Source organism: Cottoperca gobio, chromosome 11 (assembly GCF_900634415.1).
Source record: "Cottoperca gobio chromosome 11, fCotGob3.1, whole genome shotgun sequence".
Lineage (NCBI taxonomy): Eukaryota > Metazoa > Chordata > Actinopteri > Perciformes > Bovichtidae > Cottoperca > Cottoperca gobio.
Window position 1 is genome coordinate 21,332,989 of NC_041365.1, and position 27,222 is coordinate 21,360,210.

Below are 27,222 nucleotides of genomic sequence, written 5' to 3' on the forward strand. Positions count from 1 at the left end.
CCCTAAAGCAGACGCTGCTTTATATCTATTTTACTCTAAATGTTTCCAGAAGTTACTAAATGAACATCATGTTGAAGAAGACTTGAAACTACAGACTGAGACATAAACTCATCAGGAAAATGTGACTGAGGAAATAAATCACGAGAGAAGAAGAAACATTTTCTCATAGACTTCTATACAACCAGACTTCTTTCAGCGCCCCCTGCTGGTCATTAGGAGAATGCACTTCCGCATTCTTGACACAAGACACTTTAAATCATTTAATACTGTGTTGTATTATATTATTTATTAAATGTTAATACACTGCTTAAGTCGAACCATTACAGATTCACAAAATAAGGAAACAATGCTCAACACAAGTTCCCAGAACTTTTGTTGTGTTCAATCCAAAGCCCTAAAGCCAAATGTTTTCTATCTGCGATACAAGTGGAGAAAAGTGTCTTCACATTTAAGAATCTGGGATCAGTAGATGTTTGGAGTGTTTGCCTGAAAATGCCTTGTTATTAACTGTTGACTGTTTCGTCACGAACACACACACTTAGATATATTTAAACTAAATGTAATCAGAACAACTATCGTCTCGTGTCACATCATGTCCTCACCATGAGACTTATTCACCAAGCTTATTGTGTCATCATTATTCATGTGACTAATACATCCACATCTCTATTTATTACATCACTTCTTTATCAACAGAAAAAGTTTTCTGCCTCAAGCAAGCAAAAAACTATTTTGCGACGCTGCAGAGACGTCCCTGAAACCTGCCGCTTCCCTTCAGCCTATATGTTGTCGTTTGCATAAAGATGCATGAATGGTAAGTCAGCTGATGCAGTAGAGAGCAGGATGAGCACTCTCTGCGGATAACGTATACTGTGTGGTCTATTTGTGCGTCTGTCATCGGCTCTACATGTATGTGTGTTGACATGTGACTGAACAAATGGGCGTGATTTGTTTGTGTAGATCTATCTATCTCGCCGTGAGTGCTTACGCAAGTTGGCGTGCATGGTGCATGTGTGTCACACGTGCATAGTAAATACGCAGTGTTGGGATGTGTAGGAGTTCATTACACTGTGTGTGTGTGTGTGTGTGCGTGTGTGTGTGCGTGTGTGTGTGTGTGTGTGTGTGTGTGTGAAGGGGAGGAGGGGTGCAGCCTTTCCGCATGAGTGGGGCTGTCAGTGGGCATCAGTCAGCCAGGCAGCGACAGGCGGAGCAGATCATTAGCAGAGACGGAGAGGGGAAGGGAGAGAGAGGGAGTGCAGGGACAGAGCGGGGAGAAGGCCTCAGCGCTGCGTCTTTAATATCCGTCTTCGGAGAATTACAGACACAGAGATAGGCCTGTGCACTGCTCAGTCACGCAACCACACCACTACACCACCATCCTGTCCTCCTCTGTCCTCCATCAGCTTCATGACTGCAGCCTTCAGCTGCCGTCACATCTGTCAATACATCCAGAGTGAAGCTGCAGATTCACAGTGTTTCTTTTGATGATTGTCAGGAATCATAAAGCTTCTGATACAGTATTTATCATCGGGCATTAAAACTGAAGCATCAACAAATGTTCAGTCATTTAAACTGCACCAGCTGTGGACTTATTGCAACATCACAATACAACAATACAACAATACAACAATACTCAAGTAGCTGATTCACGATGTGACTTAAAGGGGAACTTTAGCAATTTGCTTTGTCCTTTCATAAAGTTGTGGGACTTGAAGACAAACTACAGAAAGAATGATCTAAATCCAGCAGCAGAGATTTCCTGACCTTTAGTCCCTAGCATGGGTCCAGCACCAACAACCAGGCGGTGTATTACTGACCATGACACAATAGTGAAGTAGAAAGTAGAATAAAGTAAAGTACAAACATTTTACTTACGTTAAAGTTAAAGTAGCAACAACTAGTGCTGTCAAAATAATTATGTCAATACGCTTATTGACATGACCTCGACCATCTCTTCTGACCTTTGCACATTTTAGTTAACAGAGCATGAGCGTCCATCTTATTTATTTGGTTGTGAAGTTTTATTTAACTGTTTGTATTTATTTAGTTTCATATTCCAACTCTAATTTCAGAATATTCTTAAGAATTAAAAATGCGCTGCTATTTAAAGGGTGCCCTTTATATTATTATTATTATTGTATTTATTTTTATATTTATTTATTATTATATAATTATTTTCTTATTATTATTATTATTATTATTATTATTATTGTTTTTTTCTATTTTTTTAATTAAAATATGTTTTCTTTTATTATTATTGTATTTTTTTTTATATTTCTTTAATTCTAATTGGTTTTTTTTATTTATTATTATTGTATTTTTTAGTGTATTTTTTTAATTTATTTTTTCTATTATTATTATTATTATTATTATTAAATCAGTAGCATAAAATGGTCCTAAAATGACAATAATATCGTTTATCGCAATTATTTCTGGGACAATATATCATCCAACAATACTTCAAGACATGTAAAAGTACAAAAGTATTAGCATTAAATAGTCGAAGGTAAAAGTACTTAATTAATACATTATATTTCTGGATTATTATCACAGATACTTTAAGGTGGAAACAGCATTTTAATGTTATAGCAGGTTGATCAGGTAGTAAAGTAGTAAATACTTCTGACATGTAGTGGAATAGAAACATAAAGTAGCGTTAAATAAAGTATTTAGTTACGATGTTTAGATGTTTCAGCCGGCTCATTATCCGAACAGAAACACAACCTGATGAAACGTCACATGAGAATCAATCATCAAGCGTTATCTGTAAATTAGCAGAAGCGCTAAACGTGCTAACAAATAAAACATCGCTTCATGCTCGTATTTAGCGACGGATGACAAGCCGCTGCCAACTCTGACAGCGCGATGTTTTGACTTCACGCCACGCTGAGTAGCTAGCTGTGGTCTCCCCGTCCTCTTGTGTACACTGAAGACCTTGTTCAATTCCCCCCACACCTCAACTGTTTTGCATTTTGCCCTTTCATCGTTCGCCGGCAGGGCCCATAACTCATCTTTTAGTGCTGCATCTTGTGGTGACCACCTTCCACTCAACAACACTATTAAACAGGCAGATTAATGCCGCTATTAAATCCACACATCGACTCCGCTGGCACTCATCAAAGACGGTATATATGACGAGCGCCATCAAGGATTTGACGAAGTCAGACTTTCAGAGGCCGATAAATCAGTTACAAGGTAGAGGCCGACAAAGGAGGGGACACGTACGGGACACATAAGACTTTGCAGGGAATGAACACAGTGAAACTTTCACTTTATATACTTCAGTAAGAGTAACAGCGACTTTAACCGGCGAGTTGACAGGATGACGAGGAGGTCCTGTTTCCAGCTCGGCTGAGGAAGAACTTCTGACCCGATGTTCAGGAAACTTGGTGGGAGGGTGCAGCACGGGCCAAGGAAGAACTCTTCACATTTTGGAGCAGATCTGAATCACGATACGTAAATTATTTTTCACTTTCGTTAACATTGTGAGAAAGGGCATTTGCGCTGCATTCAAGTGGTGTCGAAATAATCGGAGGAATTAGTTCCCGACTGGGAAAGTCAGCGAAGATTTTGAACTTCAGAACTTCCTGAGTTGATGTCATAAACAATGATGGACAAATTGTTTTGAAGGAGTCTCCTCTACGAGACAAGGACTACACTTTAGGTCATGTTGTACCTTTCGTGGTGCAGATTCCCAACAAATCTGCATAAATCAAATCCCCAAAAACAATCGACATGGAGTGAATTTGGGACTTGAGAACATGCCGGACGGTGCAAACAGCATGTTTATGATCTGGAGATCAGCTCGAGTTTCTCCTGGTGGGATGGGGTCCTGCTTCTTTCGAGCAGGAAATAATTCAGAAAACTTCACGTAAATGAATTCTTATATAAATGTCATGTATTAGATTTAACATAATGATTTTAATTACTGTCGCACCTCTTTGTTTTTAAGATTAGAGGATATTTTAGTTTTATGGGCTTTATCTGCCCTTCAGATGTTATTATTCATTATCCATGTGTACACAATGAAGCCAGGCGGTGACAGAAGAGGAAAAGAAATGAAGATAAATCAACATGTCGAGACTTAAAGCCGTATAATGTAATATAATATTATATTGTATTTAATGTTTGGTAATCTAATTGGACTCGGATCAACAGAATTGACCTCGCCGCAGTCTTTCCACTTCTCGTGTTGTTAGCTGTATGTTTACTCTGTGTGTGTGTGTGTGTGTGTGTGTGTGCATCTCTCCACACGCCAGAGGAGTGAGAGATGTAACTCAACATCGAGCTGCTTCATCTGTAAGTGAATTCACCTTTAAGAGAGTATTTCTTAAAGCGTGGCGGTGGGGAGACGAGGGAATAATAAATCAGGCCTTTCTCGTGGTGACCAAACATACTGTAGACCTTATGCTAAGCTAGGTCACCGCCGGCCACGGTTGAAATATTATCCTCATAAAACTTTGCAGCACATCTATTTTCTCTCTGGAAGGCGGGACTACAATACTCAAAAGAACATCTAAATCTAATGAATTCCACCAGACGCAGACTATTGTGGATTTAAGGGCAATTTCCTTCATCTACAGCCACAGATTACAATTTATTTTACGTGCGCTTGAATGCGATGCGAGCCGCGGCAGAGAGATAGAGGATGACAGGACGGAGTTTAGATTACAGAGGAATGGGGAAGGGGGTGGGACAAAGGGTGAAGCGGGGGCGGGGGCGGAGGGGGGGGGGGGGGGGGGGGGGGACAGAAAGAGTGTGGAGTTTATTCGAGGCTAGCTGCCGTCAGGCTCGGCGTCAGCCATCACATGGGCAGAATGCTAAACGCCCAGCTCTGAATCCTGACCTATTTTCATCAAACTGACACAGAAATCCAGCGAGCGGCCGTCTTACGCTTCTAACCTCTGCCTGCCTCCTGGACCGCCCTCAACAAGCCATCACACACACACACACACACACACACACACACACACACACACACACACACACACACACACACACACACACAGTATACGATCTGTACATTCCATAATGTAAATCTGTTTAGCTGGGATTTAATAGTGTTTGATTAATAATCTCCAAAACGACTAGATGGTAAATTATTTCCACTCGTCTCCGGCTTGAAAGGCTTTTATTGTAATTTGTCCAAGTATGCCGTTAGACTGATGAATATTCATGAGGCGGGATCCTCTTCGCTGACCCTTCTTTGTGCTGACAGTAGACAGTACGCATGTTCTTTCCCTGTGTCTGGGCCCGACTCCACATCGTTAGCAGACACCTTCCAGTGGAGCGACTGCTTCAGCACACTTTTGAACAAAGACAGCGAGCAGCCAATGAGCCGGCTCTTGAGAATCTGATGGCTTTAATTTTCAACTGGCTTTTATCAACTATGATCAAAGTGCAATTACAGACGTCTTTAATGAAAATGGATTAAATTGCCAGAAGATGAATGTGACTTGATTGATGCTGAACATCACCTGAACACGACTGAGAACAATACGCATTAAGGGTGATTGATAGTTCTGTAGCATGATGGAGAGCTTTTTACTCATCTGCCTTGTTGTTCTTTACCGACTGCAACCGTTCGTTTCCCTCCAGACATTTAACCTCTTCAGCATCGTCCAATGTGCAAATGTGTTGTAATGTTGCTTTTCATATCTCACATGCTGCTGTAGACACTCTGAAAGCTTCTTTTATTGACTTTTTACTGTTTCAGGTCCGATTCACCAAAAGTTTCAGCCTCCTAAATGCCAGATATTCTTGAGATTTGACCACTCAGTGCTGCTAAATTGCTGTGCGAGGCTTCCTGTACGTGAACTATAATGTGTGAATGCGCCCTGTGGATCTGCTCCACATGTATTGGACCCATCCACCAAGTTTTCATGAAAGTCGTAGTTTTCTGTCTGCTGACAAACAAACACAACGTCCTTGTGAAGAAGACCACCAGGCTACAAGTCCCGTCGTCATGTGATCATGTGAAAACATTCTGTCTGCTCAACATCAACACCCGACGATCCTGTAGCGTCCCGCACGCTTCACCTGGACAAAACGCTGGGTAGAAATACAGGCAGCAGGACGGACACAGGAAAGCGTTGTTATTCACATACATCACACACCTGTAAGATCTCTACACGTTGGTAGACGATGCAAGGTGTTGTGTGTGACTGCATCACCTGTGAGAGAGACGCAGCTTCGCAATGAAACACGAGGCCGTGATTTAAACGCTACAGGACTCTGAGACTGCTGGTCGAGCAGCAGCAGCGCTTTTGATTTTACATAATTCTGCTGAAACATTTGGGGTTGAAAAGCCGCGATCCAGGTCGTCCAGCGTGGCGCTGAGAGGTCCACTCTGCAGCAGCATTAATCACAGCGCCGCTGTCCTCCGACTGATTACCTCCCATCAATCTTCGTTTGCTGAGCCCTCCAAAAGGAGAAAGCCCTCGTGAAGATCTGATTAAAAATGTAAGTGACTCATAATAGGAGCACATGCCCGGCCTCGAAGACGATGCTCTGATAGTCACAAGCTCTGAGTGGGATTTATCCACTCGTCTGTCCATTCACCTGCACACGCAAAGACACCTCCGTGAGGGGAGCTGCTGCAGGAGGTGAGGTCTGCAAGAGGGGAGATCAGCGTGTGTGTGTGTGTGTGTGTGTGTGTGTGTGTGTGTGTGTGTGTGTGTGTGTGAGTGTGTGCATGTGTGTGTGTGTGTGTGAGTGGTAGTCATTTGCAGCTGCAGACAGGAGGAGGAGTGACTTTGAGAGTGTCTGAGAGGCACATCCTGCCTGCAATTAAGGTGGAATCAGAGAGAGATCTGCGCTGCCTTGATAATGAGCCTCATCTGAATTATTAACTAGAGCTGTACCCCCCGGACCTGGACTCCCATCAGGCCCAGCTACACAACAACAAGAGCAGATGCACACACACACAGAGAATCTTCAGATCCATACAAACCTCTATCAAACCCATTTCAGCGTGTGTAGGAACTCAGAAACTAATCCCATTTGCAGTAAAGAATAAGGGCAACACTTTACTTGAAGTGGTGCTCATCAGGCGTTATTAGGCATCAAACAGCCCATAATAAACACACTGTGAGTGCACCATGATTTATTGAGATTTGGTGCATAGCATAATGAGTACAATGTGCAGAAAGTTAGAGGGTTTAATACTTTATGAAGCAACTGTGTCATTAATCACATTAACATTTAGTGCAGTTTCAGATGCGTGAGTACATGATGTGTGTGGTTCCAGTGGGATCTGATCAGGCTGCTGCGGCTGTGACTTCATGGATGTTTCGACGGCTGTATTTCAAAAATAACTCCGAATGTCACGTGTAGCGTCCAAGGTTATCTCAAAATGTGAAATCTAATTGTTTCCGTGCGTGTTTCACATTGTCGCTCGCAGTTTGAGAAGTTCATCAAAGCAGAAATATGAAGAGTTGAAGACACAGAAACCTTCTCACAGCTTTCCTTCTGCAGCTGCGACGGTAAATAAGCGACAACTATTTTGATAATCGATGCGGAAAATGTCAGAAAATTATGTTTCCGGCCTCAAATGTGGAGATTTCCTGCTTTTATATCAGATTAAAGTGACAAACAAGACGTCACGTTGGACTTCTTTCACTATTTAATGATCATTCATTGAGAGAATCATTTTGAAATGCACGCTTTACAGTTTTTGATGCATTGATTTCCCTTCGAGCAGCGATACAGAACATAAGGAGTTCATGTAATCAGGTTTTAATATCAAATACAGAAATGAATGGAAACCAACGGCTGCAGCTCTCTGATGTAAACGTGTGATTTGTAGCAGAGCAGCGTGGGGGCTGGTGAGCCGTGGAGCAGCTGTGCGTGCTGACCTGTTCCAGAGTCACAGTGTGACAGAGGACTGAATGTTTTTCTGACGCCCGCTCTGCTCGTCGTCCGGAGCCAGAACACCAGAACGTTCTGAAGCCAGGAGGTCTGGTGGACAACGCGGAGAGAGAGTGTGTGTGCGCGTGTGTGTGTGTGTGTGTGTGTGCGTGTGCTGCTGGGCCGACATTTTACGACACACCAGCAGGCACGGTTCCCAAAGATCCGCCTCCCTGACTGACTGTTGTGTGTCTGGACTCGGTTTCCTCTCTGGAATTTCCGTCTGTGGAGAGTTACTCAACGTTTTATTCCAGCTGATTTATTCCAAGTGATTGAAGTGCGAGGGCTGAGGGCGAGAATATTATGTTCCCTTCCAACCACTATGACTCATTTAAGGAGAGAACACCCCGCCTCCACTGCCGGTGCATCCCTTGTTTACATCCCAGCCCTTCTCCAGATTGAAGTGATTCGTGCCCGCGATCTTTTCAAAAGCCTTCTGTAGCTCGGCACCAACTCATCCGCTCGGATCAAAATCTGTCCGTCTCGGCGTGGCCTCCTTTCCATTCAGGCCCTCAACGACTCTTCCCAACTGTTTCCTCTCCATTCACAGGACTCATCAGATGAGTTTTAGTTTCAGATTCAACAACCAGCCCCCTTTGCTTTCCAAATTCCTCTTCCCATTCCCCGCCCCCGGTTAACCCAGCGCCAAGCCTGCCATCTCGAGAGCTGCCTCTCCTTCTGCTGCGCCTTTGTGATAATAACAATAACTGTGTAGCAGTGCAGAGGGCTCTCTGTTGAGCCAGCGCCAGGCCGGCTGGCACACAGAACCCTCTAAGCCTGTTCCACCATCTCCAACCAATTCCCCTCTGTCTCGGCTGGCGCTGCAGCATCACAGGCATTAAGGCTGCTATCAATGTGCTCAGCAGCAGGGGCCACCGCCACCACGCTCGCACTCGCTCTATCTTTTCTCTTTCCGCCTCTTTCTATCTCCCACTCAATTCTGAATCCAATTCAAAAAAGGTTTTATTGGCAGGACAAATAATACCTTGTTCTTCAAAATCTCCCTCTGTCTCTCTCTCGCTCTCTCTCTCTCTCTCTCTCTCTCTCTGCGCCGTGCATCCTCTTCTACTTCTCCGTCTCCTGCAAGTAGAATCTCAGCGGAGCAAGGTGACGGCCATCAGCGTGGGCGGGAACACTTTACGTGAAGTGTATTGTGATGCATTACGGGCAGATTAGAATCATATTAGAGGTAAAGATCCACTTCTGCTCTCAGTAATCAACAAGAAGGTAAACCAACATAAAGTCCGGCTGATCATTTATAGGCCTGAATTGAAATTAAAACTGTTTTCACCTCATATATAAATATATATATTTATACATATATTTATATATATAAATATATATATATATATATTTATATAAATATATATACAAACTATATATATATTTAATATATATATAAATATGTATATATATATATATATATATATATATAATATATATATATTTATATATATCAATAAATATATATTTTATATATATATATATATAAATATATATATATATATATATAGTTATATATATAGCTATATATATATTTATATATATATATATATATATTTACTATATATATAAAATATATATTTATTCTATAATATAAATATATATTTAATATATATATATAAATTATATATCAACTATTATATCTCTTATATATATTATATATATATTAATTATCTATATAATATATATATAATCTATCATAGAGATATACCTATAATATACATATAGCTCTATAATATATATATCCATTCACTATCCATCTCTCTCTCTCTCTCTCTCCCTCTCTCTCCCCCTCTCTCTCTCTTTTCTCTCTCTCCCTCTCTCTCTCTCTCTTTCTCTCCCTCTCTCTCCCCCTCTCTCTCTCTTTCTCTCTCTCTTTGTCTCTCTCTTTCTCTCCCTCTCTCTCTCTCTCTCTCTCTCTCTTCACTCTCTCCCTTCCTATCTCTCTCTTTCCCTCCCTCCCTCTCCCCTCTCTCTCTCTCCCTCTCTCCCTCTCTCTCCCCCTCTCTCTCTCTTTCTCTCTCCCTCTCTCTCTCTCTCTCTCTCTCTCTCTCTCTCTCTCTCTCTCTCTCTCTCTTTCTCTATCTCTCTCCCTCTCTCTTTCCTCTCTCTCTCTTCTCTCTCTCGTCTCTCTATTTCTCTCTCTCTCGCTCTACTCTCTCTCTCCCTCTCTCTCTATCTCTTTCTCTTCTCTCTCTCTCTCTTTCTCTCTCTTTTCTCTATATCTCACTATCCTATTTATATATATATATATATTGTGTCTTTTTGGACACAAACAGTGAAGAGTGAATTATTACATATTAAATATTCACAACTAAATCAAAGTTCAAGTTTTGTAAAATAGATATATTTGACTGGAGACATGCAGACGTGTACAAGTGTAGACGATTCATACATGTCAAAGAAAGAAATGTGCTGCTCGTCGCAGAGAGTTGACTTAAGTGTCAGTTTTATATTTAGACGTGGAGGAGGGAGATCTTCAGACATGTTATCTCTTTCCATCTTCCCAGCTGGACATTTTGAATCCACTTGAAACACACGGATGAGACGTTTGGCTCAGTCCGAGAGACAAAGAGAATCTTCTTCATGAATTACATTTAAAATGAATCCAAAACCCCCAAAAGGGCCCATCGGGTTCCGTCAGGTAGTCGAGCTGAGTGCAGGGAATATTTATCATTTGTGTGGACGTGGAGCTTCAAAGTGATCCCAGGATGCTGCATTCAAGAGCATTACTCACATTTAGGAACTTAAAGTGATGCTTACAAACGTCTCTCAGGTGTTGGAAGAACATTACACTTCCATACGACCAAACTGCATCACGCCGCTTTAAACACGCCTAACGTCGTAAACAAAAGAACGCAACAGCAGTATTTAGTTAGGTTTCATAAAAGATCATCGCTTAGCTTAAAATAAGAAAGTTTGTTACGTCCTTTAACTTACGGACCTACGTTTAAATAAGTCGATGTTGACTTTCATACGGGAAACAAACTGCATTCTGGGTAAAAGTCCTGCGTTTGTTTGACCCACTTGTGATTGAAAACATAAGAAATGCAGTTTCTTGAATGGGAATATAAGTTTCTGGAGACTAAGCTGGAAAAATAATGGAAAGGTTTTCTTTTTTAAGCTTCATTAAATTACAATTTATTACACCGTTTGTTAAGTTGTCGTTTAAAGACTAGAAACATGGAAGTATACTCGATCCTCATGTGCATTGCTGTGTTTGCTGTGAGCTCATTGTATCACAGTCTGATTACAACACTCTCACACCCACAACGTTCCTCCAACATGCTGCTCTGTGAAGCCTTCAGGTGGAGTCAGTGAGCTCCTACCTGCCTGCTGCTGCTGCTGCTGCTGCTGCTGCTGCTGCTGCTGCTGACTGTGTACAGTACAGCCTGCAGACAGGCCACAGCTCAGCACAGCCTTTCCCACGCAGAGACACTTGTGAAATGAACATAACAATCTGTGTGTGAGCGCATTTACCCCCGCACCATCAGCAGCAGCACCACGACCACCTACAGAACTGAACTCACTTCACACGACCAAACACAGCCTCCCACCTCAGATGCAATAACAAACACGGCCCGAACACTTGACTGCAATTACTGAGACACAGTTAGAGAATCCATACATAGCCATCGTGGTGAGTGATGCTTAAAGGAACACTTCACCCACAAAAGGACTATTTGTGTATTAATACTGTTGAACTGGAAGTCTTTTAAGCTTTTAAGCGAAACGATGAACGAAGCATCAACACCAGAGAAAAGTCTCAATGACTTGAAGCAAATGGAGTCTGCGTTAAACAACACGACTCTATCAGAACATCTGTTTACACACTCACAACTCTCACACAACTCGTGCAGTGTTGTTAAAGTGTCATGGATCCAGCTGTGTGCTCACTAAACACCAAACACACTCTCACTGAAACCTTCAACTCTCTTTTTATACGTTTTTTAGACTCTTCGTTCACAGAGGAGGCCTGCGAGAAAATGTGTGTGTGTGTGTGTGTGTGTGTGTGTGTGTGTGTGTGTGTGACCACGATCACAGAAATCCATACACTACCACAGCTCACAAAGAAGTGATGTGAGCGTGTGAAAGAAATCCAATCTACCTCTGTAGTCTTAGCGCTTGACACTTAAACAAGCGAGTGACTCCACAACGTTGTGTGTACAGTGTGTGTGTGTGTGTGTGTGTGTGTGTGTGTGTGTGTGTGTGTGTGTGTGTGTGTGTGAGTGTGTGTGTGTGTGTGTGTGTGTGTGTGTGTGTGTGTGTGTGGTATTAAGAGGCAGGAGAAGCTGCTGGCCCAGATGAAGACAAAGAGCCCAGCGGCTGAATTGAGCAGCAGCTCTCAGACAGGATTACACAACAGCTCCTAAAGACTGCTTTTAATAGCAAGACTGGATGTTGTTTCCCTCCCACTCATCCCATCCAGCCATCTATCCATATATATACCCCCCCCCCCCCTTCTTCCTCTCCCTCATCAATAATGTTCAATCTAAGCATACACACACACAGGAATGTGAGTGTGTATACATATTATATGCAAGTCTGTGTGTTTGAGTGATTCTGTACCTCCGTGCTTCGAATCTCATTAAAACCGCTGCCAACTGTTACAGTCCAACATGTGCGTGCATGTGTGAGTCTCTCTCTCCTTTTTCTGTTGTTGTTGAGGACTGTTATTATGATTGAATCAAGTTGTTTTTCACCTCAACTTGGAGCCTCTGCTCCAATCAGCTGCCCTGTCAGGCCCAGCCAATCACAGCGTCCGCGCAAAGCTGGAACGGAGAGCAGGTATCAAGCTGGGCATCCCCGGGCGGCACGAACACGACTCCGGGAATTAAGCTCAGCTTTAAATCCAATTTTCAAAACCCCATACCATAAAGATTGGACAGGGGTTGTTGCCGCTCCGCTCAGACTCAAATCAAATGGTGGTTTTATTGAGATTAATCTGCGTCTTAATGCTGCTCAACTGGAGGCTGGGATGGAGCCACATGAGATGGCGGGGCAGAGGAACGCACGGGAGGAACCTTGTGTGTGAGAGGGAGACAATGGCACTTATCAGAGAAGGCAGTAAGGAAACGATAGCATGACAGGAAAGGGTTCTGGATCAACACACAGCCGGTGTGACATGTTAATCCCACTGCTCTGTATTCCTTCTGTGGCGACGCTGCGTCACGAGCGCTCAAACACGCGGGAAAGTATAACGCAACTCCAAACGCACGAACAGAATCTGAAAGGGGAACACGCTGACTGAACTGTGTTGTGTCTTGTGTGGCTCTGGAGGGAACTTTAAAGTTTGAAACAAACAAACAAAAGACTTTCACGCAGGAGACGTGTTCGTGTTCGGAGGGAAATTAAAAGTCAACGTTAATATTTGGACAAATGTTCGTAGATCTTGTCAAACAAAGTAATGTTGTTGCCTAAACCTGAACTTCCTGTGAAGACGGAAGTTTATTTTGAAATGCTAACCAAGTAGATGTGTTGGAAATGTTCCCGACGCTCTTGATGGAAACTTGTGACTAAAAGACAAACTGCTTAAATTCAAAGTATGAATGTGTGTGTGGTGAAACTTTGTGAAAGTAAAGTGGACGCAGTGACCCTTTAAACATGTTGCATCTCTTTTCCAAGCACATGATGGAACAATGGCAGTAAATGTTAAAGCTAGACTTTAACAAGAGGCGGTTTATTGAGGCTGTTCTGTCCCAGTTTACATCCAGTGTTTGAGAGATTCCCATTCATTAATGGACCATCGAGCCCTTTGATGAAACTCCCCCAGCACCAAAACTCCCCCAGCACCAAAACTCCATAAAACATGCAGCAAATGTTTGTCTCCTTTCCGAATGTTACTTCAAGTGTCTACGTGTGAATTCTGGATTCATGACATTTATTTAGAATTTACTTAACTGCAGTTTAAAGCAGACTTTATTTACTCTGCTTTGAAAAGAGTCTAAACTTAGTTAAACATAAAGGCTCGTGCGAGGGGGGGCTGCAGTGTAGGGTTGGAAACAAAAGACCATTAATCCCCACACACAGAATGGGTGGTAAATTTAAGTAGATTACAGCAACCAATCTATTAGATTAACCTCATATTAATTTGAATTTAAGGGATAATCTGTAGTTACATCTGTTTGCTGTGACACCCCATGTCATCATCTCTTGTTATTGTCCTTTTAAACCCCTCGCCTTGTGCCATGCTTTCGCACACAGCCTGTGCGTAATTCAACGTGCGCGCACTGGATAACAGGGGGGGGCGGAGGGGGGGGGGCTCCAAACGGTTTATCCTGAGCTCCCAACCGGCGGCATGGGTGACGAGTTGTGGAGCTGCAAATCGGACCGGAGGCACACTTTGTCCCCCGGCTGACCCGATAAGAAATATAGGCTCGAAACCAGACACTCTGCCGATGCGTCACAGCGCGTAATAGTTGCCTATCCAAAGGGAACCGTGAAGAGGGGGAGTTTGGCTCCGTGTGGCTTCTTCTATATGCACATGCAATCCCTAAATACGATGAACCCAGTGAACCCTCTTCCAGCTCCACTCGCCAGCCCTCCACACACTGTAGTGGAGTGACATGGGGACACGCCACTGACATAAATTGCTGGAACCAGGGCTCAATTATGTGGCTTTCAAATATGCAGGAAAGGAGTTATGCTGCAGACAGACTCAGGCTAAATATAGTGCAGCTTCTCCACTAAAACCTTCACCATGTGGTGTGAGAACATTCTTTCATGTGGCCTACCTTCCATCCGGCTGAACTGTTGCTGTCGCCTTTATCCTTGAAATAAGGAACAAAGCGAACCATCCAGTCGTAAATTTGGGACAGGGTGAGTCTCTTCTCCGGGGTGCTCTCGATGGCACGGGTAATGAGGTCTGCATAAGACAGGTTCCCCCACGCGTTTCGCCGAGAGGACTTGGCTTTGCGCAGCTGGCCGGCCACGTCGAGCGCAGCCCCGGACATGCAGGCAGGAGCGGCCACGACCGGGGCCGGGGCGCCGGCTGGGTGCTTGAGCTCCGCCGGCGCGCCGCCTTTTCTCTCGGCGCGGCATGCAGGCACGTTGTACTGCTCCACTTTGACCGATGCCAGGGCCAGACCCAGGCTCGCATCTTCTCCCCCGGGGAAATCCTCCGGACACGGCAGCGGCCAGGTGCACGACCGCGAACGACTGTGAGGCTCAAATTCCGAATCGATATCAACCTGATGCGCATCCATGCCGCTGTTCTTCATCATCATCAGCATGATGAGCCCCCGCTGAATGGATGTCAAAATCGGGCAAGGTCACTATAACAAAAAGCAGTCAGAGAGTTTTTAAAAAAAGGTCCCTTATACAAAGACAGAAGAATAAATGTGTTTAGTTTCACACACAGAGATGATGAACCAGTATGAAAAAGCCGGCAGCGGTGGGGGGTATTCTCATTCTCCTCAGTGCAACAATGTGGCTTCACATCAGGGCAGATGAAGGTGTATCCGAGGCATCAACAACAGTATCAGTCTCTCTTCCATGTTAATTGCAACAACACCGGCTGTGTGGCTGCATGCAGGACCAAGTGACGGTCAAACATCCATAATGAAAGGCAGACACACTTGGAGAATGTCTCTGTGCTCCGGCTGCAGCAACAGTTGATCCTTCACACAGATGAGCTCCAGTGCAGGTGAAAAGCAACGCTTATCAAACTCCACCAAATGAACTGACTTTACAATTCTCTCCCAGCTTTACTCGCGTCTTTCTGCAGAATGGGTTGGCTTCAGCTGAAACTCACTGCGAGCGCAATTACTCCCTTTAGAAATAGAAGCCAGCTCTCATGAATCATTTATATGAAGCCGTGCATTTCCAGACGAGAAAAAAAACAAGCCCTCATGGATTTGATTTGGAGCATCCTCTGTGTCTCCTCTGCACGCCGCCAGACGCCTCACTTGGTGGAGTAGATATTTCTACCTTTGTCTTTGGCTTTCCGTTCACATGTCACATGGGTACCGTCTCTCTGCCTATTGCTCTGCCTTTATACTACAAGCCTGTGTGTCTCTGAAGGCTTCAAGCCACTTAACTGTAGCCCGGAATAAAGTGGAATAAGTGCTGCTTCCATATAATTGGACGCCGCCTGGATCAAGTCACTCCCTCCAGAACAGGTTTCCAGAGGAGGAGGAGGGTGTGTGTGTGTGTGTGTGTGTGTGTGTGTGTGTGTGTGTGTGTGTGGAGGGGGGGGGGGGGAGGCGGTGATATTCCCTACAATACAATTTCCAAAGGCAGTGTTTTATATACAGACACATACGATCACATTCTTGAAGTTTATCATCATATTTCTTTCACAAGATTTAATTCACATTTTACTGATTAAAGACAAATGTTAACTTTATTTCCCTGCTTTGTGTCATCTGATAACCTATAGATCTACATCATGTCAGTTACTACAAGCCTCTTCAAAGAAACGTGTCACTTCTAATGTTTGTCTCTCTCCCTGTTCTGGAATAACTCCAAAGGCAAGAAGTCGTACTTTTCATTTGTAAATCCTTCCGAAGGTTACGCTCAGTGTTTCTGTGTAGTTTAGATTAATGAGGCAGCCGGCAGCTTCCTGGGCTGCAGCCTTGATTTGTAGTATTTATAATTCATAATTACCTTTGGTCAACATTTATGTATTTTCTAATGTAATCCATAAGTAAAGCTCCATGTACAGCTGCTAATAACTAAGTTTATAATGAACACTTTGAGCTGCAGCCAGGTCTGAGCGGAGCTCATGAGGCCCATATTTATATATATTTCATTTATTCAGTTCAATTTATTTGTACTTTCTGTTTCAAAGCCTCGTCCACACTGCAGATGCAACACTGGGGGAGAAACGCTGCAGCCTTTATTTGTTTATCATCGTGTTGATAACATCTGCAACATGTTAAAGTTCTACCTGCTTTACAAATTTGCACTATTTTCATTTGCATATTTATGTCACACATGCACAGCGAAATGTAGACTCTGCATCCTCGTATTAAGAGCAGTGTGCAGCTGCTATACAGGCCGGGGAGCATCGTGGGGTCCGGGGCCTTGAACCGGCGACCCTCCGGTTCCCGTCTCTGACTCCTCACCGGCTGTACCCCCAGGAGATCTGAACTCTAGTGACCTCTTTCTAGTTTTTTGTTGTTTTTCCCTCTCAATCTTAGAACTTTTCTTCCTACCTTCTCTCAACTTATCCATCAAAACCGCATGAAGATAAAATCACATGAGATTATTTGTGGGGGTCAAAGAATAAAACTTCCAAGTCCCCTCACTGTCTTTGTCACACACTATCCCCTTTGGTGGCTCTGAGTCCATACAGCCGGCTCCATCAATAGCCGCTCTGTGTGTAGTGTGCTCCTTTTGGAAACCCCCAACACTGACGGAGGCTGCCACTCTTTGACAGCCGGTTGTCAGTGACAACCATAACCTCAAATGTACCTAAATGGAATGCTTTCATGAGGACTAACTGGGCCGATCAACACGAAGAGAGAGCGTGATCAGTGTGTGAGTGTGTGTGTGTGTGTGTGTGTGTGTGTGTGTGTGTGTGTGTGTGTGTGTGAGTAAAAAGTGCTTTAAATGGGAACAAACAGAGGGAAAATTTAAAACACATGGCTCTGTGGTTTTGGAGAGGAGATTTTTATGCGCCGCAGAGAAGTTGTAACAGGAATGTGGTGTGACTCCTATCATACGGAATGAAAACACTGAGGCCGAGCCAGCAGGGTGGATATAGGGTGTTCAGCTGTGGCTTACAGCAAAATGCTCGTCATCACGGGCTAGGTGATGTGCCGCCGCAGCGTAAACACGAGAAGTATGAGTCACACGGCCGGACACGACACGAGGCAGACACAGAATTACATGTTTTCAAACAGGGGGGAGTGGATTTGTGGAAGATACTGAGACCGTTTGTGCAAAATGTGAAGCGAGCCTGAACATTCAGCTCTTCCAAGAAACATATTTTTTCATCAGTGTTCCATTTCCAGCTATGATTTGTCAGATTAACTAAATCTGCCAACTGGATTTGTGTGAGATTCATGTTTATCCGTTTGTCCCTCTGTTTTCTCAGCATCAAATATTGATGATATGCATATTGACTGTCATTGCGACCTCCTTCAAGCTGCCTCTTCTTATTGATCTCTAAGTCCACTGATATATGATGGGATGTAGTGGAACTTAAACAACCTATACACCAAAAATCCATTCACACAGTTTTAAATCTATCCAATTTAAAGGAACAGTGCAATATTTATAGTCTAGTGTGGACATACTGTAGCTGCAGGGCGTGTTAGCCTGCCTCCTGCAGCTCCAACGCTTCCTTCTTTACTTGTGTAATGTGAAAGGACTCATAGTGACGAACCCTCAGAGAATCCTCACCGACTTTGCAGTTCTGCAAAGGGATTCATCATGTTTAAGCTCAATGTTTTGGTTCGTCTCACCTCTCTCGTAACCTCGTTTCCAGCTGCAGGCACCTGTTGTCAGTAAAAACTGTACATTACCTGACTAGCAGAATTCTCCACAGAGGTCTCCTCTCCTCTCCTTTGTCCTGCACGCTGTTCGGCCGCCGCTAACGTTTGCTCAGTTTGTTTCTCTGAGAACTTGAGATCCAGACGTTCAGGAGGTTTTTACCAGGAGCCGAATTATCCTCAGAGGTCTCCTCGTCTAGAAAACAAACGATCCTGCAAATGAAAAACTGTAAAAACACTGAATAAAGCAGTTTCATGTTAAAAATCAATGTTTCTCCAGGGGGCCTAGGTAGAAGGGGCTACGAGCTAAAGGCTAACGTTTGCTCAGCTTGTTTCTGTGAGAACTTAAGATCCAGACGTCCGAGGACTAAAATCCTTCATCCTTCAAATATAGAGTTAAAAACACCAAGATGTAAAAAGTGTATTAAAACTGGATAAAAAGTCAGTTTATGAAGCTTCTGGCTACAAACACAACGCTGACGCTGCACAAAGGGGAGACGACGCCATGACAGGAGAGAGAGGAAACGCATTTCTCTCTCTCACTTGTGAAGTAAATAAACTCCTGATTGTATTGTGTCACATTTAATGATTATCACATGTACTCGTCCACCTCAATCAAAATGTATTATTGCACAACATGTATTTCTGCACAAATGTATAATGAGCACTATATTAGTTATGAATGTGAAGCACTGTAGGTTCTCTTCAAAGAGTTTCAGGTCTACCTTCATCTCGTCACAACAAGACTGCCCACCAAGGGGCATAACCGCGCCAACATGGACCAATGAGGGACGACGACACCCTTCTGTAGAGAATATAGCAAAATGTTTATGATGTTTTTGCACCACTTTAACCAACAGACAGCTAACTGGCTCTTTATTGATTCAGACTGTGGACTTGGTGTGTGAAAGTGTCCTCGGCTGAGGGTATTTTTGAAATGCTGTCATCATCACTTTAAATAAATAAGTATCTTGATCAACTAGAAGTTTACTGGATTCATTTGAAAGACAATCACAGCGCCCTTTGGGCTTCAAAACCCAACACACTACATATACAACACAGGACTGATGACACCATGACAGGAGAGAGAGGAAACGTTACCTTCAGGAACATTACACGTTTCTCTGGGTTTAAAAATGGTTGGAAACATTTGGGATAAAGTATAAAACTCAACAAAATACAGGTCTGTTTGTTTTTGATGCGTATATACATATTACAAGGTACATATTGTACCTTTTACTAGGCAAGGCTTTGGAAATGCATTCAGCAGAACAACTTTATAAGGTGATAATATGTCATTGTTATGTTTATAGCTAACTCAAATTCTAACCCTGTTTCACTGTCCCCAAGTGGCCAAAAAAAAAATCAATTACTGTAATGCAGCTTTAACCTTCGAGGTGTCAGATCAGTAAATCTTTATGTGGCTTGTTTTGTAAAGCACTGCCATGACCTACTTTGTCATTTAGGTATGGAGACTTGTTGTGAAATGCTTGAACCACAATGTCTGGTTTTTACATTTTATTTCTACATTGCATGAGAAGGGAGGCTTGGAAGACATATTTTGTTGCACTTTTGACAGAGTTATGTTGCCCTGCTTATAGATGCTGTGCTGAAGTTGTGCTGAACACACCCCGGACCATGCTGCTACACAGGGAGGACTTCGATACTGACCTTTAAAGTGAATGTATTCTATCAAATGTTGGAAGCAGCTTGGAACATAATGTCAAGTTCAGAGGTTAAAGGAGAAATTCACTGTTTTCTGAGAAACTATTTGTTTTTTCTTTTGTCTTGGCAGCTGTTTGAGGCGGATCACCAACAGGGACTCAGGGTTCATCCTCCTTTTCACCACTTCATCGCTAACTATTACAAGGCCACGCACACCTTAGAGGGAACACTAATTGCCTCTTCTCCACGGGTCTTCCTCCTTCATTCTCATGCCTTATCCAGTGAGCCAGTCAGTCAACCTGCAGGATTATTGATGTGTTTACTGACGAAGGGGGGGTGCCACTCCCTGCCTTGGGAAACCCCGAGGCTTTCAACTGTTGAGTAACACCGACGGCTGCGAACGCCTCCAATCAGGGAAGTTGGGATGTGCTCCTCTCTGCTCATAATGAGGTAATGTTTCAAGGTTTATCAAAACTTACTTTTGTGGGTTCGGCCGTCAATCGTATCGTCTGTCCGCTTGTTTCTTAACCCGTCTGACTCTTCAGCAGTTAGCATGCTCCCACATTTCAGCGGTTACTCAATGTTCATGATAATCGATGGAAATCATTCAGGCTGTCCCCGGCTGAGAACGTTAAGTAGTCAAAGTGTACAGGTCAAGTCTTGTCTTTCATCGACTGATTGTCAATCCCTCATTGTTTTGCTCATAAAACCAAAACAATGAGCTAAAAGATGCTAAAATGCTCTGTGGAGCTGTGTGGAAGTGCCAAGTTGGGTGATCATTTTCAGTGAGTGACCATTTTCACATTGTTAATATAGAAATACTGATCAGTGCAGCTTCTAACACTCGAGACTGAAATGCAGCTACAAGCGCTAATGGGCCCTGACAGGCTAATACAGCTAAAACATGTCGTTTCAAAGACTACAGAAGCTCAAGTCGTTAATTAGCAAGCGTTCAACCAAAGACAAAGGACTAATGACTAAAATCACCCACTGTGGTGTTTCTTAACATGTAAACCTTCTTTGTGTTTGTCCTCTGTGGCAGCTAGCTGGGAATCTTTGGCTATACACTCGCTTTGGGTAAGTGTATTACAGTACTCAACTTTGTTTCAATGTTCATCCTTAAACAACCTTCCCTTTTTTTTTTTGGTTCATAATCCCTCCCTCCAGCCCTCCCTTCTCTTTACAACCAACCCCAGTTACATAAGACTGAAACTGTTGTTTTCCAGCGGGACTCACTGCTGTGTGCGGAAACTGTGGGAGCAGAGGGTTGGGCATCTCAGCCCGTACACTGCCAATGGCCATCCCAGGAATGCATCCTCTCTGTGGGTCTGGGCCGCAGCCAACCATGTGGCCTCCCAATGTCACCGAAGCACTTAGACAGAAAAGAGACCAGTCCGTCCCCCCCCGAAAAAGCAAAAGTCTGCATTTTGCTCCCATATTGGCAGTACATGTTGAAGTTGTCTAATACTGCACGTGTGTGTTCTGTCTTCTGCTTTTCATAGGTAGGAACCATCACATTGTGCTGAGCCTGCCTGCTTCACAGCCCTTTGATCAAGACAAATACAGTTTTAGTAATATTTAAAGAATTCTCCTCAAGCGATGTTCAACGGTGAAAGGGTTCAGGCAGACGCAGTGACAGACTTCTCTCTGCCGTACCTGACATAAAGAGGTTTAGCTAACACTACCCGACACCTACTGTTAATCCTATTTCACATTGCACTCTCAACCATGAAATCCACTCACAAGAGGAAGAAATACACAGCGATGCAGTGCAGAGGTGTTACAAAGATAATCTTTCCCCCTGCCACTTTCCCCCACTGGCTTTAAAGCAACAAAAGCAAGCAGGTACAATAAAGCACGGGTAGGTCTTTTAAGCAACAACAAAAAATCCAAAGGAGGAACGTTACTTTTTTTGTGAAATTAGGTTATGTGGGAAATAAAAAGAGGAACGGTATCACACTGTGTCAGCGGGCGGTGCCAGACATATGGCAGACATTGGTGGTAAGGTTCTTTTTGCCAACGCTTGATTTGACCCAGTCCCATACAGCTTCCTGATGGTGGTTTCACAAAGTTAATCACATGAACTCTTCCAGGCCTTGCGGTCTGCTAACCCAGCACTGATCCCAGAGCTCAGGCTTGGGTCTGGACAGACGTTCTTCATCGCAACATGGCCTCCGCACGACCGTCACAACCGAGGGTTCACGGAGAGGAGCAACACCGACAACACCAACATGTCCTCCAGCGTGAGTGGCTGAGGTTCAAATCTCTTTCTTGACCGTGGAACTGGAAGTCAAGAAAACAACCCTCAGTCACCGTCATGGTCTGTCCTTCGCCCACAGATGGAGCTTGCTGAATGTGTAAGGAATTGTGGTTCTTTTTAAATTTAGATTTCTTCAGATCACATTAATGACTTCTGGTCCGTGTTTGTTAAAAAGGAGATGTTCAAAGTACATTCTTGACTCTGAAGATGTGAGAAACACATTCTTATTTAACATGTAGAGAAGACGTTGGGTCAAACTAAGCCCTTTCCCCCAGGAGGTTCATGTCCCGTGTGAAAACAAGTCAATGTCGAGTTATTTTAATTTACATAATGTTGCAAACGTACTTCATTTATGCCAAACCATCTTTTACTAAACCGAATCAAGTAGTTTTGTTGCGTTTAGGTTTCATTTCACAGATGTTTAAAACTCCGACTGTAATCAAGATTAGGGCGATTAGAGAGAAACACTATTAAATTGCATTATGGGAAATATAGGATCTCTGCCTCTGCTTCCATCTGACGATTCTTTTGTTAGTGTCTCCTGCGCGTCCTCTGAGTTTACCTGTGGTTAAATTCATGCAACTTAAAGTACTTTATTAAAGTCACAGCTCCTAAGATCAGTTTCAGTCTCTTTGGCAGCACTTATGGCGATCAGCGGTAAATTGCAGGTGTGTTGCAGGTGTGTTGCAGGTGTGTTGCAGGTGTGTTGCAGGTGTGTTGCAGGTGTGTTGCAGGTGTGTTGCAGGTGTGTTGCAGGTGTGTTTTTGGACCCAGAGATCTAAAAACACAGTTCGTAATACTGCAAAGGCTTTCATCAGCGGGCCAGAGGCTGAAACATTCATGTGTAACTCCCTCAGCGGTAGAGAGCGACTGAACAGACACAAAATTGTGAACAATAGGCCACAGTTTGCTTCTTCTAAGAGTCTGTGAGGGATTTGAAGAACGGTCCTCGTGACCTGGAAGAGTTTCAGGTCAAGAAACATAAAGTTTACTGTTTTTTCTTCTTGTTTATTTATGGTAAGCTTGCAACAAGCTCCTGAAACGACATGTCACCGATGGAAACACTTCTCAACTTCTGACTATAAGATATGAGAAGTGAGAACAAGTTGGGATGGGAGTGTGTTGCAGCCGGCGAGGGGGCTGCAGGCTGACAGGAGGCTGTACAGAAAGGCAGTAGACAGTATGGGAGGCCGGCTGTGACAGGGGATGGCAGGGTGGGTGTCACCAGGTACCATTCCCCCTGTCTCGCTGCATCTCAAGAGTTTCGCCTGGCTGATCAGGGGCGACAGGACCGCTGCTCCCAACCTTCAGTCAGCTGTCACACGGGGTCACAGCAGAAGACAAAGTATGCGAGTCACACACTGTACAGGCCAGACACACGTCGGCTACATGCGTCGGCATTCAGTAGTGTGTGCTTGTGGTGGTTCAGGAACAGGCTGGGGGGGGGGCTGAGAGGAAATGATGTGCTGCTGAATTTAATTTCTCTATAATTTCTATTATCTTGGCGGTCACGGGCTAACACTGGGGAGTGAAAATGGAGGAATAAAAACACAACAACTTGGATTAGAGAGAGAGTTCAGAGGGTCGTATATCATTAAGCAATTGAGAAAGTTAATTAGGCAGCTCTGATAATTATTGCCATGGCAACCTGAGCGCACTCATGCAGATTTGATTAACGAGGTGCCATTTATCTGTGCCGGCGAGACAGCAGGGCCTGCACAGAGCTTTAGAGACCCCTAAAGGTGGAAGCTATGTAATGTATGCTTCGTTCTTTTAATGCATGCAAAATACAGATTACGGTTTCTTCTGGAGGGAAAGAAATCCAATAAAGACGCACAGTTTAGTGCGTATTATGAGGATGTGTGAAGCGAGTGCTAAATGTACTTTTCTATTCCCCCTGATTGTCTCCCACTACTGACACAGTGTGAGGGACGAGACCGTCGGGAGGGTTTCCCATTAGAATAAATGGCATTTCTATTTCCAAAAGAGACTGTCAGTGGCACGGTGTTGGGGAAAAATAAAAGATATGATTAACATGTAGAGGAGTGGGGAGTGAAGCAGACACACGGCTGTTTGTGGATTACAGTACACATGTTGCCCTCTGGTGGAAAAACAACATCATTTTAAGCGTGCGTGCCTTTCTGCTGAAGGGTGTCTGGAGTCTTGTTAAGCAGCAGGCAGCGTATTTTCAGGCACAGAGACACTTCATTATGTGGCAGGGACAATTATTAATGGCTGTTAAGAGAGCACAGTACAGCGGTAATGTGAAGAAAATAAAGCAATAAAACATGGCGCATTTGAAAAAGAGCAGCCGAAGCCGTTTCAAAAGCAATAGCTGTCACCAATCAGCACGCAATTCAAAAAGAGAGAACAGATAGGTGCTCAACATCTTCAGAGGATATTGTCATCAACATGGGGAGGAAATGACACATTTAGCATGTGCTAGAGACATGCTATCAAAATCAGTTTGCAAAAAGAAAGAAAGATCACTTAATTAGCACTTTGTGTGTGTGTGTGTGTGTGTGTGTGTGTGTGTGTGTGTGTGTGTGTGTGTGTGTGTGTGTGTGTGTGTGTCAGACACAAGTGGACACATGAAAGTAAAGTAAGCTCAGTGGGAGATTTCTCCAGGGACCCACTAATCCTCCTGCACATCATTTCACACACCAAGTGAGAGGTATGGATTATAGTTTATTATACAAATATCAAGCATAGATGAATTCTAATAACAGTCATATCAATTAAAGCCCTCTCACTCCATATGTGACAGTGCCACTTGCTTAGAAAAAAGCCACGTTCTGGTGTAAAAATAGCAAAAAGAGAGAAAGAAATGATTTCACTGTCACAAGCAGCGGCTTCTTTATTGAGCTGCTTTGAAGTGAATCCTCACCTGCAGTTCGCAGCCTCGTCACACTCCATTACAGCTGCGTCTGCTTCTGCTTCCACACTGGTGACATGTTCTGCCTGTTTTCATGAGTAAATCTGCGACTGACCAAATATTATTCACACAAAGAAGAATTCACACAGAAGGTGGTCAGGAGAGAAATATCTGAGACACCGCTCATCTTACTCCACTAAGCAACATGTCTTTAATGCATTATACAGTATTATATATATATATATATATATATATATATATATATATATATATATAATATATATAAAGCACTACGCTGTATCTTTATACATCAGCTAACAGTCACATGGACACTGTGCAGGTACATTTATCCATGAGTCATCATAAAGCTCCAGCATCTCTTATATTGATATTAAAGCTGCATGAAATGTTATCACGAGCATCACGACGCTGCAGACGAGCCGCGCCTGCTGCCACGTTGTCTCAATGGTTAGCGTTAGGTAGAAATGTTTTAGGTTAAAATAAGTATATTTGTTATTTAACTTAAGAACGTTACGTACGTAAGTTCACGTACGTAACGTTCTTAAAGGACACAAACAGGTGAAAGTCATGTTCTCTCTCCAACGTCCTCCCTCTGTGGACTCGCTTGTTGTACGACGTCACCTGGCGCTCCTGTTATAATTACTCCGGCCACTAGAGGTCGCCACCTAACCATGTCACCCCTCCCTGCGATGATCCACCTTACCAATAGATGATAACGACCAACTGAGCCAATCAGGAGGAAGAGCAGGATCATGAAACCTCAAATCTACGCTCCTGATGATAACGGATATCTCATCGTGGGTAACGTTGGAAGCAGGCGCTGACTGATGACCATCGTCTGCAGTTTCCCCCAGCTGTTTGAAGCTTGTAGCCGTTTTCAGAGCTGAAAGTGAACATTGGACCTGGATTGATGACTTAGCTCTTCATCACTACGGACACGCAGGAGCTCCTCCTTCTTCTCCCGGGCCTCTGGATGTCCCGGCTGCCTCGCTCAGGTTCTGCACCCACATGAGTAAAGAGGAGTCAGACTTAGTTTTGGAGGAATATGGGAGATATAAGATAATATTCATGTTTTCCTAAGATTGAATCCCTATTTAGATTCATAAAACCAAAGTGTTTGTTTTTCTTTGTTGGACGCTGGATGTTGCTTTTCTGTGTCTTCCTCCTTTTGTCTCAAATAAAAACCGGCACAAGCTTTGAATTATTAATGCCTCTACAGCTGTCAATCTCCAGCCTCGTCAGATCCCGAGTAATGCAGTTTCTCTTTTGCAAATGGGTCTGCAGTTTGAAGCTGCTCACATTCACCAGTTTTGGCTTTCGTTCAATCCAGACTTTTTGTTTTTTACGCCCTGCTGAGAACCAACAGCAGCAAACAAAGACGTCTATCTGGCTCTTCAGGCAATCCCAGCAGGGCTCTCAGCTCTTCATCCTCCCCTGCCTTCAGCTCCCCTGGTGCGATGCTGCTTTGGCTCTGAGGTTTCTCTCTAAAGATGTAGCCGCCTGTAGACGCCTGAACGTACCGGTGGAGTCTTCCTGCCGGGGCTCGTGTGCTTCCAGGCGTAGTCGCCCCACGTGCTTAAAACAAAAGGCCATTTTTATTGCATTGCGTTAATTTGTCTGGGACAATGAACATAAAGAAGCCTGCACCTTTTCTTCGACGACAGGACGAATGCACATCCAGACATTCCTTATCGTGGAACCTGAAAAATGTTAATATTACATTTGAGGAGCAGCTTACGATCCATATATATAGAGAGAGGAGAGACGGAGATAGAGAGAGAGAGAGGGAGAGAGAGGGAGAGACAAGAGATAGAGAGAGAGAGGAGAGACAACAGAGAGAGACAGAGAGAGAGAGAGAGAGAGAGAGCGAGAGAGATAGAGGGAGAGAGAGGGAGGAGAGAGAGAGGAGAGAGAGAGGGAGAGAGAAGAGAGGGAGAGAGAGGGAGAGACAGAAGAAGAGAGGAGAGAGAGACAGACAGAGAGAATCAGAGAGGAGAGAGAGGAGAGAGGGGAGAGAGGTGAGAGAAGAGAGAGAGAGAGAGAGAAGAGAG

The 27,222-nt window shown here is 43.7% G+C and overlaps 2 protein-coding genes across 2 annotated transcripts in view; both read right to left on the bottom strand.

Annotated features, from left to right (window-relative positions):
• LOC115015775 (forkhead box protein O6-like) overlaps positions 1-15,573 on the bottom strand; it is a 40,475-nt gene extending 24,902 nt beyond the window's left edge. The window contains 1 exon segment of the mRNA XM_029443319.1: positions 14,646-15,573. Coding sequence (XP_029299179.1) covers positions 14,646-15,143 — 498 coding nt within the window. The 5' untranslated portion in view covers positions 15,144-15,573.
• Positions 15,574-25,449: 9,876 nt separating this feature from the next.
• LOC115015391 (replication protein A 32 kDa subunit-like) overlaps positions 25,450-27,222 on the bottom strand; it is a 9,514-nt gene continuing 7,741 nt past the window's right edge. The window contains exon 10 of the transcript XR_003832990.1: positions 25,450-26,746. The gene's annotated coding sequence lies outside the window, so the exon portion shown is untranslated. The remainder of the gene's footprint in view (positions 26,747-27,222) is intronic.